This window comes from Podarcis erhardii, assembly GCF_964252035.2.
Source record: "Podarcis erhardii genome assembly, chromosome: 9".
NCBI classification, from domain to species: domain Eukaryota; kingdom Metazoa; phylum Chordata; class Lepidosauria; order Squamata; family Lacertidae; genus Podarcis; species Podarcis erhardii.
In genome coordinates this window covers 77,242,597-77,260,187 of record NC_138512.1, presented here as the reverse complement: position 1 = coordinate 77,260,187, position 17,591 = coordinate 77,242,597, and the positions used below count along the sequence as shown (strand labels likewise).

The 17,591-nt window shown below is 45.9% G+C and overlaps 1 protein-coding gene and 1 long non-coding RNA gene across 2 annotated transcripts; both read right to left on the bottom strand.

Annotated features, from left to right (window-relative positions):
* Positions 1 to 907: 907 nt before the first annotated feature.
* Positions 908 to 9,404, bottom strand: LOC309350373 (uncharacterized protein). The gene is made up of 3 exons (XM_081877418.1): positions 9,284 to 9,404; positions 3,975 to 4,194; positions 908 to 1,187 (listed from the first exon to the last, which is right to left on the bottom strand). The coding sequence occupies exons 2-3, from the start codon at positions 4,181 to 4,183 to the stop codon at positions 947 to 949; spliced, it is 450 nt and encodes a 149-aa protein (XP_081733544.1). The 5' UTR covers positions 4,184 to 4,194; positions 9,284 to 9,404; the 3' UTR covers positions 908 to 946.
* A 4,541-nt stretch (positions 9,405 to 13,945) lies between these two features.
* LOC309349348 lies at positions 13,946 to 17,099 on the bottom strand. Its single transcript, XR_014159864.1, has 2 exons — positions 16,737 to 17,099; positions 13,946 to 14,199 (listed from the first exon to the last, which is right to left on the bottom strand). It is a non-coding gene; the product is annotated as an uncharacterized lncRNA (long non-coding RNA).
* Between the last annotated feature and the right edge of the window lie 492 nt (positions 17,100 to 17,591).

The window sequence follows — 17,591 nt, the reverse complement described above, 5'->3', positions numbered from 1 at the left end:
TGCGAAAGAAGGGCTTTGCACCTTTATACAATATGTATGTGTGCTTGGGCCCAGGGTCTTTTGCCTCACCATCCCCACTACAGTGGTACCTCGGGTTACAGATGCATCAGGTTACAGAAGCTTCAGGTTACAGACTCCGCTAACCCAGAAATAGTACCTCGGGTTAAAACTTTGCTTCAGGATGAGAACAGAAATCGCGTGGCGGTGGCAGCGGGAGGACCCCATTAGCTAAAGTGGTACCTCAGGTTAAGAACAGTTTCAGGTTATGAACAGACCTCAGAATGAATTAAGTTCTTAACCTGAGGTATCACTGTACTGACTCCCTGTTGCTACTCAGCTTTAAAAAAAAAAAAGGTGTCCCCAAATTCATTGGAAAAAATCTGGTAACCATGTTAACTCCAACTTTGAACGGTGTGATATACTGCCAGAGGGCTCTTAGACAGTTCCAGACAGGAAAATTCACTGGCAAGAGGATGTGACCTTTGGAGAGTCCCATGGGCCAAGCGAAAAGGTTGGGGGGGGGGCTCATCTGGCCCATCCCCTTCATGGATCACTGCCTTGCCGTGGCGAAGGGGCTTGAATAACTCAGAGAAGCTATGAGCTATGCCATGCAGGGCCACCCAAGATGGACAGGTCATAGTGGAGAGTTTTGACCAAACGTGATCCACCTGGAGCAGGAACCGGCAAGCCACTCCAGTATCCCTGCCAAGAAAACTCCATGGACAAAGACAACCGTTTGACCAAACTGTGGGAGGCAGTGGAAGACAGGAGTGCCTGGTGTGCTCTGGTTCATGGGGTCACGAAGAGTCAGACACGACTAAACAACAACAACATCTGGCCCATGGACCTGAGCCTCTCCAGCACAACAGCCCGGCCCACCTGCCAAAGAGTGGCTCTACACAGGACCAATGTTTCCAAGCTCTCCCTTTATTCGTGGTTGCTCCTCTCAAGAGCAGCTCCTTTCACTGAGGAAGAAGATCAAGGGCAGGATGAAGACGAGGTTGCAGAAGATCAGCCCAACACGGACCAGGAAGTAAGCGACCGCCAAGGACATCACCAGGTCCTCGATCCCCTGGACGTAAAGGTGGAAGGACGTCTGCTGGGCTCTCTCCCCCGCTGCCCCCTGGCACAAGGCATGCCCCGTCCTCAGGTTCTCGGAAGATGCAGCGCCCATTATGGTGTTTGCCCTGAGGACAGAAAGAAGAAGCAAGCGGGACTATTTCCAAGGTGGCTGGAAGCAAAATAGACTCACTCTGGAGTGCTTCAAGGTGTGGGCGGGAGTGGGTGGCGCTGTCGTCTAAAACCCTGAGCCTCTTGGGCATGCCGATCAGAAGGTCGCCGGTTCGAATCCCCGCGACGGGGTGAGCTCCCGTTGCTCGGTCCCTGCTCCTGCCAACCTAGCAGTTCAAAAGCATGTCAAAGTGCAAGTAGATAAGTAGGTACCGCTCCGGCGGGAAGGTAAACGGCGTTTCCGTGCGCTGCTCTGGTTCGCCAGAAGCGGCTTAGTCATGCTGGCCACATGACCCAGAAGCTGTACGCCGGCTCCCTCGGCCAATAAAGCGAGATGAGCGCCACAACCCCAGAGTCATCTGTGACTGGACCTAATGGTCAGAGTCCCTTTACCTTTACCTTTTCAAGGTGTGGGATATTTAAAATGCAGTCAAACCAACAATGCACGTTTGCTAGATAGGCACATGATAGAAGCTGAAGCTCACAGAGTTTTCCTGTAAGTCTGCTAGAGAGAACTTTGTGAGAGACACTCCCACTGTGCCCTGACACGGGGAGGGTATATTGTCCTTCCCTTCCTGAGCACATCCTCTTTTCTTACTCTTCATGTCATCATCAAGGTAGAAATGTGAGAGCAACTGCTAAGTCTGAGCTACAGCTCAGAAACTCCATCTTAAACTAGACCTAAGCATGTCTTTTATAGGTACGCGGGTGTCACTGTGGGTTAAACCACAGAGCCTAGGGCTTGCCGATCAGAAGGTCGGTGATGGGGTGAGCTCCCATTGCTCAGTCCCTGCTCCTGCCCACCTAGCAGTTTGAAAGCACATCAAAGTGCAAGTAGATAAATAGGTACCACTCTGGCAGGAAGGTAAACGGCATTTCCATGCGCTGCTCTGGTTCACCAGAAGCGGTTTCTTCATGCTGGCCACATGACCCAGAAGCTGTACGCCAGCTCCCTTGGCCAATAAAGCGAGATGAGCGCTGCAACCCCAGAGTCGGCCACGACTGGACCTAATGGTCAGGGGTCCCTTTATCTTTACCTTTAAGCATGTCTTTGTAACTGAATTACCATTTTAAGCCTGCCAGAACAAAGCTACTGTATCTATTATTCTGCAGCAGAAACTTTGAGTGAATGTTATTGTTTTACCTTTTACAAGACTGTGTGGTTGTTGTTTTAAGAGGAGGAAAAGGGGGGAAACACCAGGATAATCCAATCTGCTTTAAAGCATCCTGGATTACTTAAACTAAAAGGCTAGGAGTAGCCTATCTAAGCTTCCTTTTAAGCTGCAAAGGAATGGCACTCTACTGAACTCACAAACGAGAGGAAGCAAGGATAATAGCTAATAAATAAATCTTCTCCCAGCATCTGTTCACATCCCTACACAAGGCAGGTCTCTAAGGCAAAGAGTGCAAGTTTGTAAATGAAAATGAAAATACAACAAAAATGAAATAAACTGGCAGGGACATGCGAGCTTCAAGGATGTGCCGAATGTGGATGTACCAGCTGCCAGGGGGAGAGGGGACAGAAAGTTAACTAGAGGTGGTCTAATGCAGTCCACTCATCAGTTAAGCTCTGGGGAATGGACTTTGCTCTAAGTCTGCTTTCTACTGGGTCAAGTTCTGGGCACCACAATTTAACAAGGATGTTGACAGGCTGGAAGGTGTGCAGAGGAGGGAGACCAAGATGATCAAAGGTCTAGAAACCAAGCCTTTGGAGGAATGATCACAGGAGTTGGGTATGTTTAGCCTGGAGAAAAGGATGTGGGATGTGATACATGGATAGCAGTCAAGTACAACATTCCTTGTTTTCCTAGAGTGGACTTGCAGAAGGATGTTTGCTCCAGTCAATAGAAAACTTCCTGTTTCCTCCTGACTGGGACATACTTCCTCTTGCATGTGACTAGAGGTGGGCGTGACTTTACCTGTCCAGGTAACGAAAAGGACAAGCAACAGCTGTTTTTAGCTAGAGATGCTCTGTTGGCTTTCAGCTTTCAGCCAACAGAGGACAAAGAGACTATCTTCATATGGGATTGACTCACATGTATGTATATATCTGTAACTAAGTCTGCCTTCAGGGGTCCATCTGTGAACTAAATGCATGAGTAAACTTCTTTTATAATCCTTTACACAATATTGTCTTGTGTCTATTCTTTTAAGGGAGGGAAAAGGGGATTACCAGGAATGCTATATTGAGAAGCTTAAACAAGCTTGCAACAAGCTAACCGCTGTGTGTTTAAAAGGGGAATGCACTCTGCTAAGTAAAGGGACTTTCTAACGCAAGTTAGGAAGGATATTATTAAACAATATATCCTCTCCTGCCTCCCTGAACATTCCCACAGAGGAGAGTGAGAGGAGATCTGAGAGCGGTCTTCAAATATCAAAAGGGCTGCCACATGAAGGATGGAGCATGCTAGTTTTCTGCTGCTCCAGAGGGGAAGCCCCAAAACACTTGATTCAAATTACAAGATTGCAGATTAGGAAGAACTTTCTGGTGGAAAGAGTTGTTGGGCAGTAGGACAGACGAGCTCAGAAGGTGGTGGACTCTTCTTCCTTGGAGGTTGAATGACCATCTGTCTGGGGCTCTTTAGTTGAGAATTCTGTATAGCAGGGGTTGGACCAGATGACCCTGGGCGTCCCTTGCAACTCGTCTGTCCCACTGCCCAACAACTCTTGCCACCAGAAAGTTCTTAAAAGAACCGCCTTGCATTTGGCAAGACGCTCACCTCCCTCTTCCCCTTCCAACTTACCCAGAGATGACATTGGAGACGACAAACCCCATGGGCAGGATGAGGAAGAGGCAGGAGAAATAAATGGCCGTCTGGATGAGGAAGTGGAGAGCCGCCAGGAGGAGGAGAACGTTCAGAAGCCGCTCAAGTTTGGGGAAGGAGCCTGCTTGGAGGACGGCATCGCCCGCTCCCTGGGCGTGGGGAGGGTTGGAGAGAGGCTGCAGCAGCATCGTGGTGTTACCTGCATGGAAGCAGAAGCAGGAAGGGGAAAGGGAGCCAATGAGGGGCCTTCAGGTGTACCTCACTCCAGCCAAACTAACAAGGATGTGTAAAACAGAAAGCAAAAACTGTTGGAAATGTGGGGTGAAAGAAAGTAGTTTCTTCCACATGTGGTGGTTATGCAACAAGGTGAAAACTTATTGGGAAAACATATAGTCAAAGCACATAAAGCGTTTAAAAACCATATTGTTAGAAAAGCACTGTTTAATGTTTGGATAAGATATAAGGACTTACTCGAAAATAAAACTCCAAGGTGGTTGTCACCAATGGAAGCGAAGGCTCAGAAAAAGCTCAATATGGAGGCCAAATGGCTGAAATATTGGGAAATTTTGGAACAAGGGGGAGATAGATTACAGAGTTTTGAAAAACTAAAAAATAGAGTGCGAGATTGGCTCCATTATTATCAAATAATGGAGGCATATAATCTGGACACAAAAAATGGCTTCCAGGTGGAAAAATCAAAATTGGAAATAGAGCAGTTAGATCCCAAAAGTAAGAACTTGTCAAGAATGTATAACTTGCTGTTGAAAGGGAACACTCAGGATGAAACAGTGAAATCAGCTATGATTAAATGGGCACAAGATGTTGGACATAATATTATGATGGCTGACTGGGAACAGTTATGGACCACAGGTATGAAATTTACGGCATGTAATGCCTTAAGAGAGAATATAATGAAAATGATTTACAGGTGGTACATGACACCAGTCAAGCTTGCAAAAATTTACCATTTGCCCGATAATAAATGTTGGAAATGTAAAGAGACTGAAGGCACATTCTTTCACCTTTGGTGGACATGCCCATGAATTAAGACTTTCTGGGAAATGATCTACAATGAAATGAAAAAGGTATTTAAATATACCTTCCTGAAGAAACCAGAGGCCTTTCTCCTGGGCATGGTCGGCCAATTGGTGCCAAAGGAGGATAGAACTTTCTTTATGTAAGCTACAACAGCAGCAAGAATACTTATTGCAAAGTACTGGAAGACACAAGATTTACCCACCCGGGAAGAATGGCAGATGAAGGTGATGGACTACATGGAACTGGCGGAAATGACTGGCAGAATCCGAGACCAGGGAGAAGAGTCGGTGGAAGAAGATTGGAAGAGATTTAAAGCTTATTTACAGAAACATTGTAAAATTAAGGAATGTTAGAAGGCGGCTGGAATGAAGTTATGTGGCTTTAACAGAAATATTATAAAGGACTAAGTAAAAATAGACTGTTAATGGATGAAAGGAGGAAAGGTAAAGTTACATTATATTAAGATAAATTATAGGATAAAAATTGGGAAAGATGGAAAGGATTTGCTGAAATAGCTAACCGAACTAGAATACAAAAAAGGGAGGTGTGAGGAGGTCAAGGAAACAAGCAAATGAAAGATAAGTTATGGGAAGGCTCGTTGTGTTTTTTAATTGTTTCTATTTTTCTGTTTTTCTGTTTTTTATAATTATTTTTTCTTTTTTCTATTCTCTTTTTTCTATATTGTGATGTATTGTTTAGTCTTTGTTTAACTTGGTGTTTTCTCTTTTTCCTTTTGTAACCTTTAAAACTTTAATAAATATTATTTTTTAAAAAAAACATATATAATGAATTAAAGAAGATCTTTAGATATATGTTCCAGAAAAAAATGGAAGCTTTCTTGTTGGGAGTGGTGGGAGAAGATATAGCAATGTGTAATCAGAAATTGTTCTTATATGCAACAACAGCAGCGAGGCTATTGTTAGCACAGGTCAGGAAACAACAGCAATTGCCAACAGTGGAAGAATGGCAACAGAAGGTAAACTTGGAAAATTAATAAAGAGTATATTGGGGGGGTGAGTGGCCTTCAGGTCAGGACTTATCAAAGAACTGTAAAGTGGGAAGGGACCCAACTCCCTGCAAAGCAAAGATCCCACCAATGGTGCTCTGGAGGTGGAGTGCAAGGGATGTGGCAGAGGGCAGATTCAACTGTGTTCGCATTTAAAGGCTGATCAATGAAATTTGTACTTTCTGAAACAAGGTGGGGAGCAGAATACAGCCATCCACTCAAGTTCGTACTTATCTGAATTTTGCAAGGCAGTTATCCAACGTTTGCAAAAAAAAATAAAAATCCACACATTAGGTAAAAGCGTTCATAAAAATGAATATATTCAGGAAAGTACTGTACAAAATTGCATTCCGTTGGGAGAAATTGTTTGAGGAAGAGTGTACCGTAGCCAAAATTGCATACAAAAATGTGTTTATCTGGAGAAAATTGCACTAGAATGCTGAATAATTTTCAAGAGAATTAAAAAAAGAACTCAGGTTGCTGCAGGAATGTGGAGAGCTGCATGTAAAATTTGAAAATTGAGTAACTGAGAGAACCAAAATGAACTGATCTTTCCACCCCTGGGAGCACAGCCCTTTTGAAAGAAGGCGTGACGATGTCATCTATAGGGCAATTGCTGGACTCCCTTTACAGGTGATGGAGGTGACATTGAGGCTTTAAGTTGTGGCAGATGATTAGCATTATTATCTTTTATTATTTGCTGGACTGCTTTTCATTTTCACCATAAATGGTCACAAAGTGGTTTGCAGAACAATCAATAAAATCAATTCATCAGTCAACTAATAATGATGTTTTAAAGGAACCCAAACCACAGGTGAAAGCTTAAGTTATGTATATAAGAATAAAATAATGTCCCCAAAATGCCTGCTGAACTAAAAAAAAAGTCCTCATCAAACACCCAACATTCAATGGGGAAGATCTGGAGGGCATTCCACAGAATCGGGCCCACAATAATCCTGGTACTTGCAAGCCATGCATTTGAGCCATAGGGAACCAGAGGTCACATCTGTTAAAGCACATGGTGTAACTCAAAGGATCTGGGAACTGTAGTTTGGGGGTTTGGGTTTCTAGCACCCTTCACAAACTACAGTTCCCAGGATTCTTGGGGGGGGGTTAAATGTATTGTTCAGGTGTGATCAACAACTCCCCCAAAGGTATTTGTCATCAGGCATGGATACAAAGATTAGCAGGGAGGGAATCAGAGGCTGGCTACGTCTTTCCTTTCCTTTGATGGGGTCCCCGCTTCAAGCTAGCAGCTTAGAGTGTGCATTTCACCTGACTTAAGATCCTTGGGGAAAGCTCAATGTGTTTTCCAAGTGGACCCTATGCAGGCAGAAGTTGAGACCGGTGTGTTTAATGGAACTTACTCTCAGACACGCTGCATAAAGTTGCAGTGATGCTAACCCTGATAAATCAGCTATTGTGCCATGGGCTCTTTGCAGCAGGGGGGGGATTTGGGTCTGCATTTTTAAACTATCCTTTGGGACGCGGGTGGCGCTGTGGGTTAAACCATAGAGCCTAGGACTTGCCGATCAGAAGATGGGGGGTTCGAATCCCCGCGACGGGGTGAGCTCCCGTTGCTCAGTCCCTGCTTCTGCCAACTTAGCAGTTTGAAAGCACATCAAAGTGCAAGTAGATAAATAGGTACCACTCCAGCAGGAAGGTAAACAGCATTTCCGTGCGCTGCTCTTGTTTGCCAGAAGCAGCTTAGTCATGCTGGCCACATGACCCGGAAGCTGTACGCCGGCTCCCTCGGCCAATAAAGCGAGATGAGCGCCGCAACCCCAGAGTCGGCCATGACTGGACCTAATGGTCAGGGGTCCCTTTACCTTTAACTTGGGGCAAGGCCTGTGGAGGCTGTCAGGATAAGCTCCTGCGTGCATGTCAAAATTTACCATACCACCGCCAATTTTCCTGCCAAGCTAACTTAGTCTTCACTAGCTCATGGATTAAGTTGCATGCTTAGTTTTTGTTGAGGGTTTGGGATCAGCCCAGTGGCGTAGCGTGGGTTGTCAGCACCCGGGGCCAGGCAAGTAATTTGCGGCCCCTAACCCTGAGTGAGCCAGGTAGGGGCAGAGAGCTGCGAGTGCGAGCGCGCCCCCCCCCAGATGTTGCGCCCGGTGCGGCCGGCCCCCCCTGCAGCCCCCACGCTACGCCACTGGATCAGCCTCTCTTTTGCCAACAATGACTGCCACCGAATATTGAGTCAGATCCTACCCCTGCTAAGGATGTTCTTGTGTTAATTTTTGTGTTAGGCTCTTTCTTACGTGCTTTTTTAATTTTTGTTACAGATAGGTAGCCGTGTTGGTCTGCCATAGTCAAAACAAAATAAAAAAATTCCTTCCAGTAGCACCTTAAAGACCAACTAAGTTAGTTCTTGGTATGAGCTTTCGTGTGCATGCATCTGAAGAAGTGTGCATCTGAAGAAGTGTGCATGTACACGAAAGCTCATACCAAGAACTAACTTAGTTGGTCTTTAAGGTGCTACTGGAAGGAATTTTTTTTATTTTGTTTTAATTTTTGTGTTAGGTTCTTTCTTACGTGCTTTTTTAATTTCCCTAGTAAGTTTTCACCTTATCGCATAACCACCACATGTGTGGGGAAAGTAAGAGAGATCCACTTTCCTCCATAACATCTTATGAAAGAGGGTAGCAGGAGTTTGTCTCTTGCTCATTCTTACATTAAATAATTAAGAGACACCCAAGTGATGTATATATTCGCATGTAAAAACCCAAGATCCCTTTCCCAGGATCAGTTGGTAAGACCTCATGTGCATATGTTGTAAACCTTCTGATCGGCAAGCCCTAGGCTCTGATTTAACCCACAGCGAAACCTGCATCCCTGGGAGATATGATAGCCATCTTCAAATATCTAAAGGGAAGACGGAGCAAGCCTGTTTTCCTCTGCTCCAGAGGGCAAGTTCTGAACCAATTCAAGTTATAAGAAATGTGATTCTAACTAAACACCAGGAATAACTTTCTGGCGGTAAGAGCTGTTCAACAGTGGAATGGACTCCCTTTGGGAGGTGGTGGACTCTCCTTCCTTGGAAGTTTTTAAGCAGAGGATGGATGGCTATCTGTCATGGATGATTTAGTTGAGAGTCCTGCATTTCAGGGGGTTGGACTAGATGACCCTTGAGGTCCCTTCCAACTCTACTATGATTCTATGATCCTGCCCACCTGTAGGCTCAGTGTTTCAAAGAAGGACTTCAGAAGGATGGTTCCTCATCACCTCCAAGGCTCACCTCCCAGTCCGGGCAGATTTTGGCCTTTCAGCTGGACACTCACATTATTTCCGGCACTAAAGATGGTCCTGTGCCCCTGCTCTCTTTCCTCCACCCCACCAACCCCCAACCACGCTCCCCTTCTGACTGCTGGGCTGCTGCCTGGCTGCTCCCCTCAGCAATCCATCCCACTGAGGTCACAAACAGAACCAGCTGGGCTCATCTGCATAAAAGGCAAGCGTGGTCACTTTTTGGTCTGACCGCAGCTCCTCTGGCCTTTCAGTGCGGCTTGCAGAAAATCAAGCAAACATACTTATTTATTTGTCTGTTCTCTACCATCTATGTGCTGCTGGATTGTAAAAACTAAAATGAAACCTTGCAGCGGTTTAAACCCCCCCCCCCAAAAAAAGGGAGAAAATAATGTACAATTATCCATAGTAAGAAAAATCAACAATAATGGAAAACTTTTAAAAAATTAAAACACTGGTAGACTGAAAACTGATTGAAATCCACAGCAAAGCTTTCTCTACCACATTTGCACAAAACCCAGGAAGCTTGCACAAGCTAACACTGATATTAGACTACGTTTCGTCTTTATTTAGCCTTCTTCCTGATGCGTTTATGGAGGTGTTATATAACAACAAGCATTCCTCCTTGTTGGCTTGTGATCTGTTGATACATTTCACGGATAACCATTCCTTCATCCCATACTTTTCAATTGTCAAGGTGGGGGTTGGAATCAGGGGTTGATCTACACACGGGGGGGACCCCACTATAAATAAGTCGGAAATTAGATTGTTATAACAAAAGAGGGGGGAACCTATCAGGAATTGTGTATAAAAATTTCCTGCTCACTTGTGCCATCTGGTGTTGCATGTTTATAGCGCATTCAGATCGTCATTTCTTTACTAATGTAGCTGAGTCCCCGGTCAACAATAATTCACAAGGTGTCAGTGAAGATGACTCTTTATTCAAAGAAACAAAACAGCTCAAGATTAGTTAGCGCAGCAACACTTCCCATCAGATCTTACCCCAGTCCCTTCCCAAACAATCTGAGGCTCCTTTATCTTGTCCATCTTTGCTCCGCCCTCTTCATACCTCTTTGGGTTCTGGGAGACCAGTGGGGAGTGGAGCTGGTCGCCGCAGGAGGGGGAAGACCCCCTGGCTTCTTCAGCTCATAGGGCTGCCATATTTTGAAAAGCAAAAAAGAGGACACATTTGCCGACTTCTACTTTTAACTGTGGATGGCGACTCTCATTTTAAATACCCCTGCTATATGTAGGCTATAGAAGCTGTGATGTATTGCTGGTAGCAATGTTCTTAACTTTCAACAACAAAATAATAATAATAATACATATTGCTCCTTCACTTGCCACATCAAAGTACCTTGGTGAAAATAAGTGTGCACAGAACAATTTATTAAACTGTTTAACATGTACATATGGGCTCTCTTTAAGGGCAGGGGGGGTGTTAACTCTTGCCCTCCCAGACTCCTCCTCGAAGATCTTGTAACTGAGCCAGCATCCTTTGACTTCAGCCACAAGAGAAGGGATTTTTACAGGATGGAGATGCTTTAAGATGTTGCTCTGTTGTGATTCTCTGCTGCAGACTAGCTTAGCCGGGTGCCTTAGATCTGAGTCTAATGCACTAGACAATTTTTCTTGGGTTACTGTAAACAAAACAAAACAAAACAACCTGGACATTTTGCCAAATTTTATAAATCCGCCCGGAGAGAAATTTTAATCCTCTAAAAGAGGACGAGTCCTGGAAAAAGAGGACATATTGCAACCCTCAGCAACCTGCCTCCACTTTGCGACTTGGCCCCCCTCCTCTTTAGCCTCTGCTTCTGCCCCTGGTTCTGGACTGCTCTCTGCCACAGCCTCTCCCTCCTCACTAAACCTTGTTGCCTCTTCAGCTTCCGACACCTCCACTTCCCATTCTGCTCCCTCTTCTCCCTCTGACCATCGTCATCCCACCACCAATCCCCTGGCTCTGAGCCTTCTTCCCTTGGGGGTTCCCTAGCTGGTGTCTATGCCCACGCCCACCCCCTGTGTCTAACCAGTCCGTGACATCAATACATTGATCTATCACTTTCCAAACTACAAGTCTGCTTTTTCGAAGCAGGTAAATACAAAGTGGATTTGCTTGAATCCGCTTTAATTGCACAGATCTGAAGTTCGTATATACAGTTCAATTCCTTCTGCAAAACACCAGCAATGTGTCTAGTGCCACCTTCAGATGGTTAAAAGGATACGTTGAACTGGGCTGAAATGTGGAAGACGCATGCAGCTCTGTTGCCATCTTGTGTCCATAAGGGGGGAAAGCCCAAAGAGCAAAAAAAAAAAAACCCAAACCCCACAAAGCCTTAATTAGAGCTGTCAAGCTTCTGTGAAAGTGGGTTCACTCTGTCTTGGGCACCAGGTACATTTTCTTGCCCCCACGGTCAGACTCAGGAGAAACCAGTTTTGCAAGGTTCAAGCAAACACGGGCTATTCTCCAGGGGTGTTTCATCTGTATCACTAAGCGAAAGGTCCTGAAATCCCACGTTTTCCAAATCCATTTGGTGCATTGGAATAGGAAACCAGCAAATTCCCCTCTTAGATATGGGTTTTCTGCAGGTCTCCCACTCCTTTGTACAGGGACCACACATTCTGCCTGTTTGTATTTTGGATCAGCAGATGCATTGCTCAATCTAAAAAACCTGCCCATGGATCCTTCGCAAGCAGCTCACAAAACCCACAGACACTTCTACTACTATTATTATAATATATATATATTCATGCCCCCCACCTTTTGGTGGCACTGTGGTCTAAACCACAGAGCCTAGGGCTTGCCGATCAGGTCGGCGGTTCAAATCCCTGCAATGGGGTGAGCTCCCCTTGTTCGGTCCCAGCTCCTGCCAACCTAGCTGTTCAAAAGCACACCAAAAAGTACAAGTAGATAAATAGGTACTGCTCCGGCAGGAAGGTAAACGGCATTTCCATGCACTGCTCTGGTTCACCAGAAGCGGCTTAGTTATGCTGGCCACATGACCCGGAAACTGTACGCCGGCTCCCTCAGCCAGTAAATCGAGATGAGTGCCGCAACCCCAGAGTCGGCCACGACTGGACCTAATGGTCAGGAGTCCCTTTACCTTTACCTAATATAGTAGACAGATAATATAAGGATTTATACAATTTTACAGTATGCAGAGAACAAAATGTGTTGAGAAATCAGAGAGAGAAGCTGAGAGAAGCCTTGTGAGGCGAGGGTTCGTTGGGGAGGTGGGAAATAATGAAGATGATATGTTTTGAAATTTTGTTATGTTGAAATTGTTAATAATTTTTTTTGTAATAATAATAAAGCACTAAGGGGCAGAAGAGCTTCTTTTCCTTCCCCTTCAGTAACACAGACACAGGAGCCAATGATGGCTACGAACATAGATGGCTTTAAAAGAATCTTGGACAAATTCATGGAGGAGAAGTCTATTGATGTCTGCTAGCCAAGAGGTCTATCTTCTGCCTCCACAGCAGCAAATGCTTCCAGATACCAATTGCTGGAAACCACAGGAGAGAAGAAACCTCTTGTTTTTGGACCCTGCTTACCTGGGCGGCTGCTGTGAGAAGAGGATGCTGGACTTAGATGGGCCCTTGGCCTGATCCAACAGCCAGACTCTTTTAATGGAACCTCCAGGTCCAAATCAGTCTATCTGGATTCCTAGGTTCTTAGGGGTATTTGGCCACTGTGATAACAGGATGCTGGCCTAGAAGGGTCCTGGGCTTGGTCCAGCAGGTTCTGCTTATACCGTATATTCCTAAGGACCTGAAAAATGAAGAACTTCTCTCTTGCCTCTGAAGAGGGCTCCATTACCAAACCCTGGAAAACTTTCAATCTCAGTAATCTGGACTGCTTGTACTTCAGCGTTTGCCAGATTTCGCTCCTTGAAAAGGTCTCTCATAAACTAAAAGTATCTGAAGTGAAGAGTTCAAATGAGTGCTATTTGGCTGCGTGGCACAATTTCGTTTCTTATACAAATATTGAGGCACACAGTCGCTCAGTCTCACCGGTATAAGCAAACGCCTGGTTCATTTAAGATTTTATAGAATGTATACTTGTAATTAGGGACGCGGGTGGTGCTGTGGGTTAAACCACTGAGCCTAGGGCTTCCCGATCAAAAGGTCCCCACGATGGGGTGAGCTCCTGTTGCTCGGTCCCTGCTCCTGCCAACCTAGCAGTTCGAAAGTACCTCAAAGTGCAAGTAGATAAATAGGTACCACTCCAGCGGAAAGGTAAACGGCGTTTCCATGCTCTGCTCTGGTTCGCCAGAAGTGGCTTAGTCATGCTGGCCACATGACCCAGAAGCTGTACACCGGCTCCCTTGGCCAATAAAGTGAGATGAGCGCCGCAACCCCAGAGTTGGCCACGACTGGACCTAATGGTCAGGGGTCCCTTTAACTTTAGCTTTTATACTTGTAATAATGAAGGTGCTCACTGGTGGAGAAAACTTTTAGTTGTACATATATTTGCAATCAAGCATTTTTTTAATGAAATGAATAATAAAGCAATAAGATAGATGGGACCAGGCTATTTCCCTGGCCCACCAAACTTAACCTGCCAGCCCCAAGACCCTTCCCCATTCACCCGCTGGACGGCTTTAGACAGACAGCACTACAGACTCGGCAACTCACATTTCCCAAAGCGCCGTGTATTCAAATTCACCCTTTATTGAGCTGGAGATTGCAGGAAGGAGGTTGCTGCTCTCAATGTCTCCTCTCCCTCAAAGATGAAGGCCAAAGGCACGAGGAGGAGGAAGTAGAAGAGGAAGAGGGAGCTGTAGGAGAGGAAGTAGAGGAAGCCCAAGCACACCACGATGTCCAGGAACTCCTCAAAGCGGGCAAATAGGTCCATGGCAGGAAAGGCGGCAGGGGGCAGACTTCTCCCAAGGTGTCGGGGCGTCCCTGGAGGTGGAGAGATCAGGGAGGAGGCTGGAGTGAGAAGCCTGCGATGGCGGCTCAGGCTCTGGGCATAACACCGCAGGAGGAGCAGGAAGACCAGGTGTCTGGGAAGAAAGAGCCCTGGATCACAGCAGTCAGGGCTGGCTCAAGAAATCTTGGTGCCTGAGGCGAAGGAGAAAATGGTATGTCCCAACACACACGCACTCCTGGTATTCAGGGGTAGACTGCCCCTGAAGGTGGAAGCTCTATTTCTTCCCTTTTGGCTCACCAACCTCACAGAGTCACGCTCATGCCCTATTCATAACTTAAATGTGTCCTTAAGACAGGATTTGTGAGGAAAGAGACAATGGGGAGGTTTCCCACTTTGACCTTGCAGAGAAAACATTTGCTCAGTTTGGGAATCAAAATGGTTCCAGGTCGGCCTTCCTGTGCTTAGTTGGTACACTTATGAACATTTAACATATATCTAAGACCTCAAAATTCCCGTCACAATCACACTGCCCACCAGTCTGCCTCGGAGAGCTTTGGACCCTCACCCGGCCCTTGCAGGATGCATGCGCAGGTTGCAGATTTCAACCCTTATCGGGGCAGAATTCTCATCATTTCCTTCCTGGCATGCACATAGCATCCTGCTCCCAAACCCCCACACTTCAAGTTGAGTACAGTGGTACCTCGGGTTAAGAACTTAATTCGTTCCGGAGATCCGCTCTTAACCTGAAACCATTCTTAACCTGAGGTTCCACTTTAGCTAATGGGGCCTCCCCCTGCTGCCGCGCCACCACCGCGCGATTTCTGTTCTCATCCTGAAACAAAGTTCTTAACCCGAGGTACTATTTCTGGGTTAGCAGAATCTGTAACCTGTAACAATTATTATTATTATTATTATTATTATTATTATTATTATTATTATTAACCCGAGGTACCACTGTACAAGCCAAAGCCTGCCTTCAGGGATCACACTGTGAACTAAATGTAAGTAAACTTCTTGTTACTTTCAAAGAAAGACTGCTGTGTCTTTATTCTTTTGAGAGGGATCCAAAGGGGATTTACCAGGAATAAATCAATCTGGGCAAGCCGGACTGGATTGCTTAACTAAAGAGATTCAAATGAATCTGCAAGCTAACTTCCTGCTTTATAACAGGAATGTGCTCTGCTACTTGACTCACTAGCATGAGTGAGTAAGGCTAATATTTAATCAATATATCCTCTCCTGCTATACACAACATTCCCACATGAACTCCCTTCCTATCGAAATCAGGCAGCTGCCTTGGGCTGTACTCATTTCAGCACCTACGAAAAGCCTTTTGTTTAAACCAGCCTACCCAGAAGTTTAGAAAGGTGGTGCTGTGAGTTGTGCTCTGTTTTTAGTCTGCTGATATTTCAGCTTTTCAACAGTATTAGATTATTGCTGTCGGTTTTTCTTATTGATAGTTTTATTCATAGGGTTGTAGAGTTGGACGGGGTCCCGAGAGTCATCTAGTCAACCCCCCTGAAATGCAGGAATCCTGCTCAGAGCTGTCCCAGGTTGGGCTCTGAGAGGAATAATTTATGTTGCTTTTTGATTGCCTTTTCAGAATAAATGTTGCTCTTATTTATTGCGCTCGGAGACAGGGAATAAATATTCATGTTTTGATGAGATTGGGTGTGCCTGCTTTTTCAGGTCACCCACTTGCAAGTGTATATTCTCAATAACATATCTGTTCCATCAATTTTGCCCAGAATTTATTTTAAAAGGTCCTGGGACTTTAAATCTTAGGAACCAGTGTTTTACTTCTCACAGGCTTAAACCACCAACCTTCTGGTTAACAGCACTAACCCATCTCACCACACCTGTCTTATTCTTTTATCTCCTTCTTCTTCTTCTTCTTCTTCTTGTTCTTCTGTTATAAACCACTTTAAGGTTTTTTTAAAAATTTTATTTACAACAAAGCGGCATATAAATTTTGCAAAATAAATTAGTAAGAGGGCATCTAAAGCCATGGTTTTCCCAGTAGTGGTGTATGGAAGTGAGAGCTGGAACATAAAGAAGGCTGATTGCCAAAGAATTGATGCTTTTGAATTATGGTGCTGGAGGAGACTCTTGAGAGTCCCATGGACTGCAAGAAGATCAGACCTCTCCATTCTGAAGGAAATCAGCCCTGAGTGCTCACTGGAAGGACAGATCCTGAAGCTGAGGCTCCAATACTTTGGCCACCTCATGAGAAGAGAAGACTCCCTGGAAAAGACCCCGATGCTGGGAAAGATGGAGGGCACAAGGAGAAGGGGATGGAAGAGGACGAGATGGTGGGACAGTGTTCTCAAAGCTACCAGCATGAGTTTGACCAAACTGCAGGAGGCAGTGGAAGACAGGAGTGCCTGCCGTGCTCTGGTCCATGGGGTCACGAAGAGTTGGACACAGCTAAACGACTAAACAACAACAACAAAGAGGGCATCTAAGCACGTGCAGAGTGCTTTTAACTCTCCGCCTGCCTTCTAGCTGCAGCTTGCTCTAAAATATCTGCAATTAGGATCTGTGGGCCTACCTAGCACCCAGGGCTTACCTCCTTCAGAAAATGGGCATCTTCTCTGTGCCTTCCTTACGTCCTGCACCGCCGAGTTGGCCTCATGCCCACTCCTTCATCGCCCCCTCCTTTCCTTAGGTTTTGTTCCCTTTATTTTAAGGGCGCCAGAGCAAGTTCTGGGTGACTCCCACAGAGATAATGCACTGGGTTGCTTTGTGCATAGGAGAGTTCAGCATTTGCACCCCTCTCCACCTTCCAGGCTTCATAGAGCAGAAAAGACCCCGCAGGAAAACCAGATTTGGCATAAACAAGCCAAGCTGAGCATCAGCCGCACCCAGGATTCCCTGCCAGGGGCTGCCTGTTCTGTGAACCTTCCCCTTGAAACATGACTGCATTGGGTGGGGAGTCTGCCTCTGATGTCATAAACTGGAGGAATTGCATCATGGGCAACGCATCTCCACTTCTGTCCTTAAAAAGACAGGTTTGGTTTGGACTCAGGAAGAACGTCCCTGGCTCAGCCTGTGATGCAGGACAACCCCCCCAAATCTTTTTTCTTTCTCTCGGACTTCCGGGTTAGCGCCATCGGCAATGGCGGAATTCCTCTGATCCAGAGGAACCCGCTCCGCGAAAATCGGGTCTTGCTGCCGCGGCGAAGGCGGAGACCCTCTAAAAATCCCAGGCGGAGGAAGCCTGGGAACGTGGGATTCGGCTGACACCAGGAGCACCCCCCCCTACACGCAAGGAAACCCCTTTTCGGGGATCCGAAGCGACGTGGGGTGAGCGGCGCGGTGTTTTGAATCGACCGCTATTTTTACGGAGTGAAGCCGCACAGCCGTTGCCGGAGAGCGCTGACTTTTTCCTGTGGACAATTGGACTCTAAACAAGTACCCGTGA

What these genes read in the sequence shown, in the direction of transcription:
- LOC309350373 (XM_081877418.1), bottom strand. Translation starts at nt 4,183, where the DNA reads ATGCTGCTGCAGCCTCTCTCCAACCCTCCCCACGCCCAGGGAGCGGGC. An exon ending in GTCTCCAATGTCATCTCTGG is followed by an intron (nt 1,188 to 3,974) that starts GTAAGTTGGAAG and finishes TTCTGTCCTCAG; the next exon opens with GGCAAACACCATAATGGGCG.